At 39.1% G+C, this 13,367-nt stretch overlaps 1 protein-coding gene across 1 annotated transcript; it reads right to left on the bottom strand.

The window, feature by feature from the left end:
• Window positions 1–742: 742 nt before the first annotated feature.
• Window positions 743–12,866, bottom strand: LOC116250509 (uncharacterized). The gene is made up of 6 exons (XM_031624165.2): window positions 12,097–12,866; window positions 11,885–11,993; window positions 10,330–10,453; window positions 9,276–10,013; window positions 6,498–8,538; window positions 743–1,507 (listed from the first exon to the last, which is right to left on the bottom strand). Exons 1-6 carry the CDS (start codon window positions 12,287–12,289, stop codon window positions 1,077–1,079), a joined length of 3,636 nt encoding a protein of 1,211 aa, XP_031480025.1. The 5' UTR covers window positions 12,290–12,866; the 3' UTR covers window positions 743–1,076.
• Between the last annotated feature and the right edge of the window lie 501 nt (window positions 12,867–13,367).

The following is a 13,367-nucleotide window of genomic DNA, read 5'->3' as shown; positions in this document are numbered from 1 at the left end:
TTTGAAATTCTTGTAGATCATGTCAAATGTAGTTGTTACAGCAAACAAGTTTGAAAAAATTACACTACAAATTTTGCATGCAGCAAGTGAAACCAAAAAAGCTAGATCGCCCAGTCTCTACAGTGGCAAAGATATCATTTCCCGATTATATATCTTGGCCTTCCCCTCTTTATTCTGATGTGAGAATGATAAACGGCAGATATTTTATTTCAGTTATCAGGCTTTTGTTATATGCACTATTACGTTATGTGTCATAAAGGGTCGTTTGGTAGTAAGAACATTTAAGGAGTGCCCAACGAATCTGCTCAAAACTGCGAGTATCCTTCCTACCAAACGGCTCCTGAATGTTCATCCCCACCTGAACACTTCTAGTCACTTCAATTTTTTACCTTGAGGTTAGGTTTGCTGATAGATGGTATGCCTTTCCAATGAGATCACATGAGCACCCTCACAATACTAAATGAGAGAAATAACTTCCGAGATAACATATTTCTGGACAATTTAAGGCCGGTTTATTGACTACAGTAAGCTATTAACTATGGCCGAATGTAACAAATTGATGAATTTTGTCTTAAGAATACGAAAGTCGGATGAATATTGACAACTACAATTTCTTTAAGAATGGGTTTGTCAATGTCCTAAAAGTCAGATAAATTTGAAAGAGAACCCTTGATTTTTATTCTGGCAAACATATGTTGTTTTGAGGTTCTTGCTTCTGTTCGAGACGATCCCCTAGCGAAGCTTCAGCAAAAGAATCACGTCAAAATCATGATTCACATTCTTCTATTCACATGAATGAAAATAACAAAGCAATAGCAACAGAGACAGACTGTTGATCTCTCCCCGAATCAAAACCAGAACCACAAATTTTACAATTGATTACACCATCAACACACCGATTGATGTTCCCTACCTCTCATCAACAAATAGATGAGGAATGAAAATCATGGGGCTTGCTCGTGATCTGCCTTGCAGGAGCCTTACTCCCAGTAAGTTAAAAACAATTACAAGTAAATACACCCATGCTCAGAATGCCCCTCTTCTATCAAATGGAAAGACAGCCGCTCCTCACCGCACTACATTACTGAACAGTTGCACTTAGACTCAAGCTTTGGAGGTTTCATGCTGTCCGGCTGGTTTGGTACAGTAGAATGGTCTATTTTTGTTTCCCGAACTTTTACTTCTTCGGTTTTGACCAAGGGACTGCTGTCATTTTTTTGTGACCGCTGCTTTGTTCTTGGTCTCTGTAATCGTTGTGTTCGCCTTCCAGAAGAAACACTTGGTTTTCTAGCATCCTTAAGACCAGAATTACCCAAGATGGTAACGGTGGGCCTAGCATCTTCAAGGCAAAGTGAAGACTCCTCCTTTTCCATGGCAATAGATGCTGCTTTGTGTGCTAGACTATGAACAATCGAGCTGCAGAACAGTACTGTGTCAGTGGCTTCCTCCAAAGTAATGTTTCTTGACAAACAACCTTTTGGACCCTCAACCTTTGTGACCTCTTCATCTGTCAAGAAGAAAATGTCAGTAAATAACAAGATTCAAACAGGAAGCCTTCAACACCAAGATTACTACATGCAGAAAAAGATAGAAAAATGAAACAATCTACACTTCATCATGCAATACATGCTAACCATGAAAGGTTTGCTAAATACAGTCAAAGCTTCGTCTTTATGATTTTATGTTCTTCAACTTGGTGGTAAAGGGTCAATGATTAGCCAAATAGTCCTCAAAAGGGTCACCATAGAGTACACACAAAGAACCATATTTTAAAATTTTAAAGAACCATTTTTTTAAATTTGACATCCCAAGTTCGAAAATTATAAGCATTCGTAAAGAACGATGACAGAAATGCTTTGATTCAGTTCAGCCATGTATTCTTCTGTATACATCACTTAGTGATGCAGCGGAGTAGTTGATGTCACTGCATATGGCATACAACAAGAGCAAGAACTTCACACACACACATATACATATGTATAGAGAGAAAGAGAGAAAGATGTTATCATCTCTCTGTTTGTCAAGCAATTTTAAGATAAGCCTTACAAATTATTCCTTTAAGTAGCTTCAGAAGTAATCTGAATGTTGCATGGTAAGTCCCATGTGATGGTTAAGAGTTAGGAACTGAAACCTTAGCTCTAACATGAAGTTAGGTATGTCGTCAAAGGTACACCTAGCACACTCCTAGGCTCACTGAGGCCACTACATTTGGCTGGTTTTCCAACATGAAATTTTCAAAAGTGATACAGGTGGATATCCTGGTTTTCCATGTTTTCTACAGGTTAATATCCAGGTTTTCATTTTCTTACCAGGTTGATGACTGTAATTCACTGAGTGAGTCCGGTGAGGCAACTCAGTTGATTGACCTAATTTTCAAACACTGACCATGCAGATAGTTTGGTTTCTTAAGGTAGCGTTTGATGGGCCGGAATTCTACTGTAGCAGAAGAAATTTATTTCAAATTTTTAAAATATTTCCAGTTTATCAAACATGGATTTTTTTTTTACCGTTGAGATGGGAAACCGAAACAAATTTCCGGAAATATCTTTCCACCTGGAGAGGTGGAAATATATTTCGAAATTTTTTTTTTGCCCGTTGGGGCTTCGTCCTCACGTTCACACCTTCGTCTATTTTTTTTTTGCCTGTTGGGGCTTCGTCCTCACGCTCACGCTTTCGTCTTCACGTTCACACCTTCGTCTTCACGCTCATGCTCGGTTCCTCCCTCTCGAGCACGCAGGTTGCGAGTTTCCTTCCCCGTTTCAAGTTTGCGAGGGAAGAACACTTTCCCTCCACTCAGAGCCCGGCAATTCCTTCCATCGCAGGCACAAAGAGAGGGAGAAGGAGAGGGAAAGGGAAAGGGGGAGAGAGAGAGAAAGAATGGCTGCAGAGACACATCTTCTTCTTCCTCCTCCTCTGCCTCCCTTCTTCCTCCTCCCTCCTTCCCTTCTTCCTCTGTCTCCCTTTTTCCTCTCTCGCTCCCTTTTTCCTTCTTCCCTTATTCCTCTGCCTCCCTTCTTCCTCCCTCGCTCCCTTTTTTCTTCTTCCCTTATTCCTCTGCCTCCCTTCTTCCTCCCTCGCTCCCTTTTTCCTCCTTCCCTTCTTCCTCTGCCTCCCTTCTTCCTCCCTCGCTCTCTTTTTCCCCCTTCCCTTCTTCCTCTGCCTCCCTTCTTCCTCCCTCGCTCCCTTTTTCCTCCTCCAGCCACATCTTCTTCTTCCTCCTCCTCCTCCTTCCCTTCTTCATCTGCCTCCCTCGCTCCCTTTTTCCACCGCACCCACCATTTCCACCGATTCTAACTTTTCGCCATCAAACGAAGAAATTTGTTTCCAAGAAAATAATTCCAAGTTAACAAACACAACGTGGTTTTGGAAATATGGAATTTTATTTCCCATTCACAAATTCCAGAAATAAAATTCTGGAAACTTCTTTTCGGAAACATATTTCCAGCCATCAAACGCTACCTAAAGGATGGTGGAGCATGATTCAAAGACATGCACAACTTGAGAGGAGATCTTGAGGCACATATTTGGAAATGGTGGAGTTCTATTTTTGAGTTTTCAATATATTAATCAATTGTGTCCACATCTTCACATTTGTAGTTTATGATCTGTTAGAGCCTAAGTCACATAGGTTACTTTAGTAAGGTCTATGTACCTGTGTTGCCATATTCATATTTAAAGTGGGTACTTAGACACACTTTGGGTATTTTTAGCTTCAAACTGATCCAAACTACTTAATTTTACTTTATTTAATTTTTCTAACTCAGTTTTTATTCTGTTTTTTAGAGTTATTGTTTATTAACATATGATGTTTTTATTTACATCATTTGTTATTCAAATGTTGCTTTCATTTTGATTTTTTTTTTTTGTGTTATTTTGTTTATATAAGTATACATACATATCATGCCATATCTCCATACTCATATTTTCTAAAATTACTGTGTCTATATATATATATATATATATATATATATATATATATATATATATCTTTGTACCTGTACCCAAATCATACCAGTACCAATGTGAGGTTAGAGCGTACTTTGGTCATTATTTTACCATATGTTGAAGGACACATGTAGAGACTTCTATAAATAGAGGAAACTAACAGTTCTGTCAGTACTAAAAGAAAATTATTTCGACCATCATTACTGTAAGTGTCTAGCTTGTGTCTTGTTCCCTTATACAAGCTTGATCTCAAATTCTTATACATAAAAGTGCTTTATGGATCTATACTTCTGTTTAATGACTGGAGCTGACTATTGCTCACCAACATCTTCTGTTTTCTGCCATTATTGATGGTCAGGGTATTGCGATGAAATCATTATCCATATGGGTATTTATTACCACATAGAAGTAGCAGAAGATAAAGCTCAACTCCCAAATCAATTAAAAAACCAACGAGCTAGAACTTTCTCACTTCCTGATTCTACCTCCTAAATGTGGTTGCCGCCAGCTACTTGGACATTGCTGTACCTTATCAATTTTCCAACGTCATTACATTGATTATATTCAGTGTAAATAATTTGGTTCCAGGATATTCACCTTCTGCATTAAGGGCACAAGATTGCTTCCTTTAAGCAGCATTATCTAATTAAATGTCAGCTTTTATTGAGTACATGGACAAGAAAAATCTTGTTTGATACCTTCGAATGCAGGCTGCAGACCGAGAAAGTGAAGAAAACTACATGGTGGTGTCATTCATATGTTTGGATGAACGTAGGACAGATAATACAGCACAGCCATAGAGTAGGCTATCAAAAATATGACATTCTGAAAATACCAAGAAGCAAAAATTTACTGCCTTTGTTTTCTGCAGAATTGTTCCCGGTATATCGAGAGGTTAAGAAAACAAACCATCCATTACTAGTGAATTTCAACCAATATACATATATGTGTTTAGGATCTAAAAATTGGCCATAGATTCATCATATTGTAAAAACTATGATGCATGAAAACATAGATGAATATGTCCACGACCATTTTCACAAAGTTTTTCATGGGTATTAATAAGGAAGCTTGTTTTCCTCAAGAAAATCTTGGGAATTCAAAAAATAAAAAAACAATAAAACATAATACAAAAAATTACAAAATTTTGAGTTTTTATAAAAATATTGGTAAAGTTCAAAATAGTTATTAAAATGTTAAAAAAAATTCAAGAATTTTTAAATATATTTCTGAAAAAATGGAATAAGAATTTTTCATTTTGGGCATTTTGGTTTCCTGTACTAAACATGTTCTTTCAAGGTAAATTAGTGACATTTGTTCAATGAGAAGTACGTACCTATGTACATTTGAACCATCAGATGTAAAAATTACCAAGTTTCCTGTCCTTTTAAATCTGTGTGTATCATTCACATCAGATATAGATATTTCTGTTCCATCAGTTGCATTCTCTTAGAGTTGCCTTCCCTTACAATGTGGTCCCAGCCCACTAACTGGATACCAAGCCATCTGGTCCATTAGAAAATGACAACTGCCTATGGATGAGGTAAATGGGAAATTCCCAAGGGAAGGTAGCCCCATTTTTTCTGCAACAGTTTCACAGGCAACAGAGGGGGAGGGAGAGAGAGGAGAGGGTCTACGGAAACAATCAGGAGAGAGAAATACAGCAGAAAGGAGAATAGTCAACGCGTGCATGTGCACGAGAGAGAGAGAGAGAGTATTTGTCAACAAGCTTGTATTGCTGGGCCCTGAGACTTTGCTTGGAGAAAGAAGAAGGGGTAGAGGCAGAAGAAGAAGGTCCACCTCAACTCTGTTTCATCTTTAATAACAATCTTATTAATTAATTTTATCCCTAAGCAAGGATGAAATTGCACTAGTTCAAAGTTGACAGAGTTAATATTTGCAAAAAGAGACACAGGTCTGTTGACTGCACCTAGGGGTTGGCCATGTAACCCCAAAGTCCTGGCCTGCACCTGTGTCGCCATGGGTGTAGCACCCTTCTGGGGGAGTCCTTGTGACATAGGTAAGCAGGTATCTTCAGAAATGAATAGAACTCATAATGCATGAAAACTTGCTAGCCTGTTGAATGATCCTGTTACACCAAGTAGACACAAAGCAAGATTTGACCCTTAAAAATAAACCATGCCAAACAGCATACATAGGCTCAAATGAAGTTCATAAAATCTCACCTATGTTTTCCACCTAAACGGTTATGCATTTTCAATAGTACAAGATAATTCCAACCACCCCCTTCCCCCCAAACAAAAACAGCACACGCACATGGACATCTTATGCCACAATATGTGATAGAATGCCAGAAAGGGCAGATATTGCATCAGGAAATTTTTTAAAAACCAACTAAAACATGATTAACATGTGGTCAACCAGAAAAAGTTAAATGGTAATACAGATTAAACATACTAGCAACATATGTTGAGACAATATATGTATAACTATGTGGACTACAATTCAACGTTTGTCATGTCAACAGCAGGATTCTTGAAACTAAATCATCAGTCAAGGAAAAAGGCATCGATCTCAGGAAGAAAACAAACCTTTGGAGCATAGGGTATGATGGAGAATTTCTGGTTCCGGAATGTTGCGCGAAGAACCTGCTTCCTCAGCTGCATAAGGAGAAGGCTCCTGATCCAAAATGCCTTCTGCAGATGGCAATACAGCTGAATCTGAATGTAATCTAGTGATGTTATCATGCCCGTTTTCTTGATCTCCTGATACATTGACTGAGCAGTCTTCTGCAACTGCATCAACCACCTCAACCTGAACAGTATTGCTACCAATGGTGTCACTATCCATGGCCCCAACAGATTCTATGTCCTGTAAAGATTGATCCTTTTCTGGAATGTACTGGGAGCAGTTAGGGTAGCAAATTTCAGGAGTCTCCAGTAAACTTCCGTTTTTGACAAGTTTACATGATTCATCCAGAATTTTGGCATCTGATGTATCAAATGAAATTTCAAGCTGAGCATGATCAAAATCACTGGATGTTTCCGCTGTAGATGAATCCACAGGCAACATTTGTTTATCCTTGACATCCAGCTGATCATACTCTTGGCCAGTAGCCTCAACTGATAAGTAACTCGCTTTTTCAGACTGTACATGCTCCAATGCCATGCTTTTTTCACAATGAACCATTGTAGTGTCCTCCAAAACTTCCCCCTCCATAGTTAGGAGAGAACTCTCCAAATTTTCTTGGTTAGAACTTACAGAATGGACCTCAGCTTCTAAAGCAATGGCAGGACCTCTAGGAGAAATTGGTCCAACATGTTGTAATTGTAATTCTGCATGAGTATCAGTTCTCGGGCTCTCCAAGTCAGACCTCCTACTTGACTGCCGCTGAAAACGAGCACTGATTTGCCTTGTTGAGGCAGTTTCAGTGGACGAAGAGCTAGATGCATTGCTCAAACCTCTCGTAGCATTTAAACTGTTTGTAAAAAAAGAAGGATTATCAGAAGTTATACTTGAAACAGCCAACGATTTGCCATGAACTACAGGCCAATTCCCACTGCTTGACCTTGAGAGCAACAAGGAAATGCCAGCACCCTCTGCAACTTCAACTGTCAAGCTTGGATGAGCATTTCCCTCCTTAACTGGTAAGCTTTTGTTAATGTCACTGAGATTACCCTGAGATTGCATGGACTCAATTGATTTCAATTCCTCAGAATTATCATGTACTTCAGTTATATCTTTGGATTCACTCTTTGTTTCCAAATTATCCACAGCGAAATTCTCCATCTGTTCATCCAGAACCAGAAGGCAAGAACTTCCATGTTCTCTTTCTTCTTGACCATAATCATTTTCAGGGGCATCATTACATTGTGGATCGTTGGATAATTGGAAGTCAATTTCTACATCAGTGTCCATTTCATTTTGTTCTCTTCCATCATTTGAAGAGACAGCTTCTGAGTTTCTCTCAATCATCTGAAGATTCTGAACTTCAGTTGTTATATTGCTTGGCATTGCTAGCAATTGTAACTGACATGCTAGAAGTTTGTTTTGCTTGATGCAGCTTTGACAAATATTTAAATTCTCATCCATGTTCTCCAACATGAGGAACTTTCTGCCACACTTAGAACAAATAGCAACCAAATCACCAAAACTACCAGCCATCGATCCATCTAATACAGTAACCCCAGCATTCAGCTCATCAATCTCACTGTTTGTGAGTTTTTCAGATGCTAAAACCTCAGCCTCACCAAGTGTTGCCAAAATGCTAGAATCAGCTTCTGAGTACAAAACATCTCCAATCCTTTCCGAATCAACAATATGAAGCTCCATGTCAGGTTTGTTTTTGCCTAATTGCTCTGCCTTTTCATAGGAAAGCATTTCTTCTTGCACATCAGAAAATGGTGCCCTTTCCCATTCACCATCCAGAACATCATGCTCATGATCACTGCCATCAGTGTCAGGTACAACACTAGCACCTTGTTCAGAACTTGCATTGCTGCTGGTGGTGACAGAGGAGTTCATAGAGACCATGCGTTGATGGAAAGTGCTTCCTTTGCCAACATAGAATGAAGTAGAAGGGACACTTGACAGCAATGGCCTGAACATGTTCTGATGATTTTTCCGATGATCCTGTACAGAATACATAAATAACCATGATAATTTGAAGAAACAACATAACTGGAAGCAAACAAGGGCAGAAATTGAGAGCTCACAGGTAACTTAAATTGATTATAACAGAAAATGTCATCCCAATTAGCAAAACATTGAAGAATTCTATATTCAAAGGTTCTTAACCATAGAAAATAGCATGGTATCAAAGCCTAACAAACTAATCTAAATCAAAATTCTTGAAGAAATAGCAAATCCACCATGGTTCTTGCAGGCAAACTAGGCTTCAAGATGAATTACATCAACGTTCAATCACTTTAATTACAATTTAGAAATTAAGGATGATCCACATACTAACAAGATTGTTTGTCAGCCTTATTAGAGATAGGGGAAGTGATCACGTCTGTTTAGCTAAACCTTGCAACTTCATTATCCAAAAACCATATTAGCCATATCTCAGTCATCAATTACTGATATGATAGTTATCAAGAAAAGATACTGGAAAAACAAAGTGTGAACACCAACTCTTCAGTTTAAGAAATCTATTGGTAATAGTTGTTATGCTAGATTGACACAGCACATATACTTCACACTTTGAACTGCCAGACTATGTGAAGCGTTTGATTAAATGGATTGTTCAAAACTCTCCCATCTTAGATCCACGGAGCAAGCTGTATGATGCATGGCCCCATACCAAGATCCAAGGCATTTCAATCTGATGGCAAAAGCTATAGCAACAATATGATAAAAAAACATACAATTTGGCGCATTGCAGAATCAAAGGACCGTTTTGGAGCAGAGCCTGATGATATGGGATGAGAAACTCTTTTTGGAAATGCCAAAACTTTTTTATTTGAATGTCCAGAATTTCCTGGGAAGACTTCAGGTTTGGCTGGAAGTGTGGATTGCACAGACTCCACTTCCTCATCAAAAGAAGAACCAACAGAGCTTTTGATGTGTAAGCTGAACTGATCATGATATTGGTGGTGCGGCGAGCTGGAACTTCTAGAAACTGTCGGTGATGGTGATTGCCTTCTGTGTCCACTTGTATCCCTTCCATTCCTTGATGCAGGAGATGAACCTCTGACATATGATGCAGGACGATCTCCCAATGAAGTCCGAAGATTTGGAGGGGCATCAGAAGAGAATCCTGGAAGACTCGACTGCCAAGCACTTAACTTGGGAGAAGAAGAGCTCCCACGATTAGTCTTCACAGGCGAAGGTCCTCTTCTTCCAGATGAGGAAGGGTAACCACTTGATCCAGTACTCATTCTGCGAGAAGTAGGAGTTGAAGCCCTTGGTGCCTGATTGCTAGGCTTGCCTGGTGGAGTAGAAGGCCTTCGAGAGGGAGTAGAAGGGCGAATGAAGCTAGAGTTAGGAGCAGAAGATGGTCGACCTCTTGACTGTACCATGCTGCTAGTTGACCTAGGTGATGGGCTAAGTCTGTGAGGACTTGCACTAGTTCTACTAGCCCTGCTGCTGTAACTCTTCTCCATCTAACATGAAATCAGTAAATGTACAAAGTGAGAGATATTACAAATGGAATCAAATTTTCTGCAATGCCATTTCAGATCATAAAGCAAATTATATGTATTTATCATGCTTAATCTTCTGTGGCTCTACCTGCTGTGTGCAACTACGTGTGTGAGTGTGTGATTGCCTGTTGCTTGTCTGTGCATGTGCATGTGCATGTATACAAGCCCACGTATGCGTTGCTAGGAGCATTTCCCCTTAGAGCTAGAACACTGTCAATAATTTAAGAGACTAAGACACTGTGAACAAAGAATACCAAAAATAAAACCAATATCTTACCGTATTTGATCTTGATATAGAAATTGGCTGACTGCGTGGCCTGCCTCTTTGTGAAAGATTAGGAGGTGGAATAGTTTCATCATCCAAGGAAGGGAAGAGTGGTGTATCAGGAGGAGTCAGAAGCCTGAAAAAAGAAACATCAAGAAAAAAAATGACAACAATGAGAACCATTCCAAAGAAAGAAACTCGTACCAAGAGAACCTAAAGTCCACATTGATATCATACTATGTCAAGATATTTAAAAGATTGAGGAAGACTAACTGAAAGTTCTTGCAATAATAACTTATGAAAGTTACATTTCCTTCTGAAGATGCATGGAATTCAGGATGAAGAAACAAGCTGATGTGCATAAAGCACACGATTGTCAGAAGTTCCACAGGGACACATATAGAATATGCATTTTTAACCAAAACTAGCTTAGCTTTTCAGTGCTCATAGAACAAAAGTAACCACTATATACAAATCAATGTTGCTAAGAAAGAATGGAGAACTAAGAAGCAAGAAATGGGAAATGGGAAGTTGGTGCAAAACATCATAAATGGAATTAGAAGTTATTTTATTTAATTTAAACAAAATTTGAGAGAAAAAAATTATTTCAATTTAAAGTTTGTCGTTCTTCAATAATTAAAGTAGGTCAACAGTGGTACTCATCAAATAGATCCATTATTTATGGTGAACAGCGAATTTTCATGATAAAAATCTGATGTCCATTTAAATCTGCTGCTGCTAATAAGGAACTATATTTCAGAAGCCTAATTTCCCACTCTGAAAGGGGCTCCATACTTTAGTAGAAGCGACAAATAACCATTTAACACAAGGAAATCCACCCATAGGAGACACACCCATTAGAAACCAGAAATAACAAGCGTTCAATGTTCTGAAAATGTTTCATATCAAACAACATCGTCTTCATGATGCTTTTCCACCAGATTTATGGTGCTTCACTCACTTCACACCAAAGCCGAGCTGTGATTGTCTTTTCATTTCCCAACAATCAGTAAATATGGAAGCCTGTGCACAACTTTTGGCAACGATAAACACAAGAGGTGAATTTCATGTGAAGCATCACACCTAATTCGGTTAATCCTCAATGTACCACCAGATCTACATGTCAAAAATAGATATTTACAAATGCCCACCATGCATATCGAATTATTCTATGCTCAAACAATGGGTTTCCAATTGAATTCAACAGCCACAAAAATTGAAGAACATTTTAATGAATTATATTAACCTAGCAGTTCAATGTTCAGCTCATTTATGAGAAATGAGTATGAAATGATTGCGGATTTAAAACGCCGTTAACAACTTAACTAACTGAACAAAAATGCCATCTAAAGAAAGTTCCACACTCATCCTTAAAAATCTGAATTACTAAGAAAATTTGACACAAATTTTATGAGACTCTAGTCCTGAACCAACTTGATCTCGAGCTTCGTTCATTACTAACAAGGAAAATGGAGAAGCGAAAGCAACGATGCAGAAACCCAAGATTCGTGAAGAGAAATAGATCCAATGCGGGAAACCACTAGTAAGTATACCAACAGAATCTCACCAATCATAATCATTTTTTTCGCCATCCGCATTGAGAAGGTCGCTGCCGTCGGCCCGTGCAGGAATCGTCACACCGAGCTTGAAGTCCGAGAAATACTTCAATTTCATCGCTGCACATAAAATCAATAGAGAGGATGGGTGAGCGGGGAATGGGGATAGGGCAGGAACCAAGAAAAAGACGCTAGAAATCGAGATGGAAATCAAGAAGATTACAAATAGAGTCGTCAAAATCTTCGTTGCGGCATGGTATCAAGAAATTGTCTCTCTCCCTGGAGTTCATATCGTTGAAGAGTGCAAGGTCGTCGTCCTTCTCTCTGAACATTAACCCACTTTCGAAGCTCCGGCCCCGCTTGTGGCTCTCCATCTTCCTCGACGGCGAGTACCGCAACGCCGGCGAAGGAGGCATTTCCGCCGCCACAGAAGCCCCAGTCTGTCAGTCAAAGGCAGCTCAAAACCAAATTCTTCGACCCCAAATCTCTTCCAACGCCTTTGCAGTCCCATAATTGAAGCCCATATCCGAACCAGTAAAGCTCACAAACCCCAGCTCCTCGAAACGTCCAAGAATCAGCGAATTCTGCTAAATTTTGAGTGTGAACTAAGGAGAAAGGAAAAGGACCCACATCACCCAGCTCACTGCTTCCGCCATTAAAGCTCTACTGGCCGCTTCAGATCCTCTGCATTGCTGCCTTCACACAGATCCGAGCAGATCGACCACCCAGAAGGGAAGAAAATATAACAAGAATAAAACCCAATTCTAATAAATTTCCCCTCGACTGTAGACTTCTTCTGCTCAGACGACCAACAAGTGAGAGAGAGGTGAGGGGGGAGAAAGAGAGAGAGAGAGAGAGAGAGAGAGATTCTTGTTTCCCCTTTTTTTTTTCTCTTTTTTCCTTTTTCTTCTTCAGCAATTCGTCCTGAGGTTTCCTTTCTGGTTTGCTCTGCTAAGTGAGAGCTCTTCTAATTTATTTTTTAACTGTTTTTTGGGTGCTTGGTTTTCACTTCACTCCTCCCCACGCCTCTTTTTGTTTCGCAATTTTTGTCTCGACACTCACTCTAAACCCCAATATTTTTTTTTTAATTCATACTCTTTTACAACAATGCCACTGAGGATCACACAATCCGGCAGAAGAAGCCCTGCAATTGTTCATTATTTTAAAAGGATGCCGACGATCCACATTGTGATGCCCATGTTTGCTAAATTATACTTATCTTTATCTTTACTTCATGAGAGAAACAAAAAGCGGACAAAAGAGAAAGAAACAAGGGTATTTGATTATATTGGATCTCATATTTTGGGATCTTAGACAAGAAGATTTCAAATCTATGATTTTAACTTCTTGCTAGAACTATAATTTTTCAAATGGGCATCATGTTCAATCAGGCCCTGGGTTCTTACCTTCAGGTCATGAAGCGCCCCTGCTGCACGATCCGAGATTTCCAAAATTCTAAGAACTCAGAAGTTGTAGATTGCTGTATCCAAACTT

Source organism: Nymphaea colorata, chromosome 3 (assembly GCF_008831285.2).
Source record: "Nymphaea colorata isolate Beijing-Zhang1983 chromosome 3, ASM883128v2, whole genome shotgun sequence".
Taxonomy (NCBI): Eukaryota; Viridiplantae; Streptophyta; class Magnoliopsida; order Nymphaeales; family Nymphaeaceae; genus Nymphaea; species Nymphaea colorata.
This window is presented reverse-complemented; position numbering and strand designations above follow the sequence as displayed.

Coding starts and splice junctions, on each gene's coding strand:
- LOC116250509 (XM_031624165.2), bottom strand. CDS start 12,289: ATGCCTCCTTCGCCGGCGTTGCGGTACTCGCCGTCGAGGAAGATGGAG. Junction 8,539..9,275: donor ATTCTGCAATGCGCCAAATT/GTATGTTTTTTT, acceptor TATTCTGTACAG/GATCATCGGAAAAATCATCA. Junction 1,508..6,497: donor TCATACCCTATGCTCCAAAG/GTTTGTTTTCTT, acceptor TCTTCTTGACAG/ATGAAGAGGTCACAAAGGTT.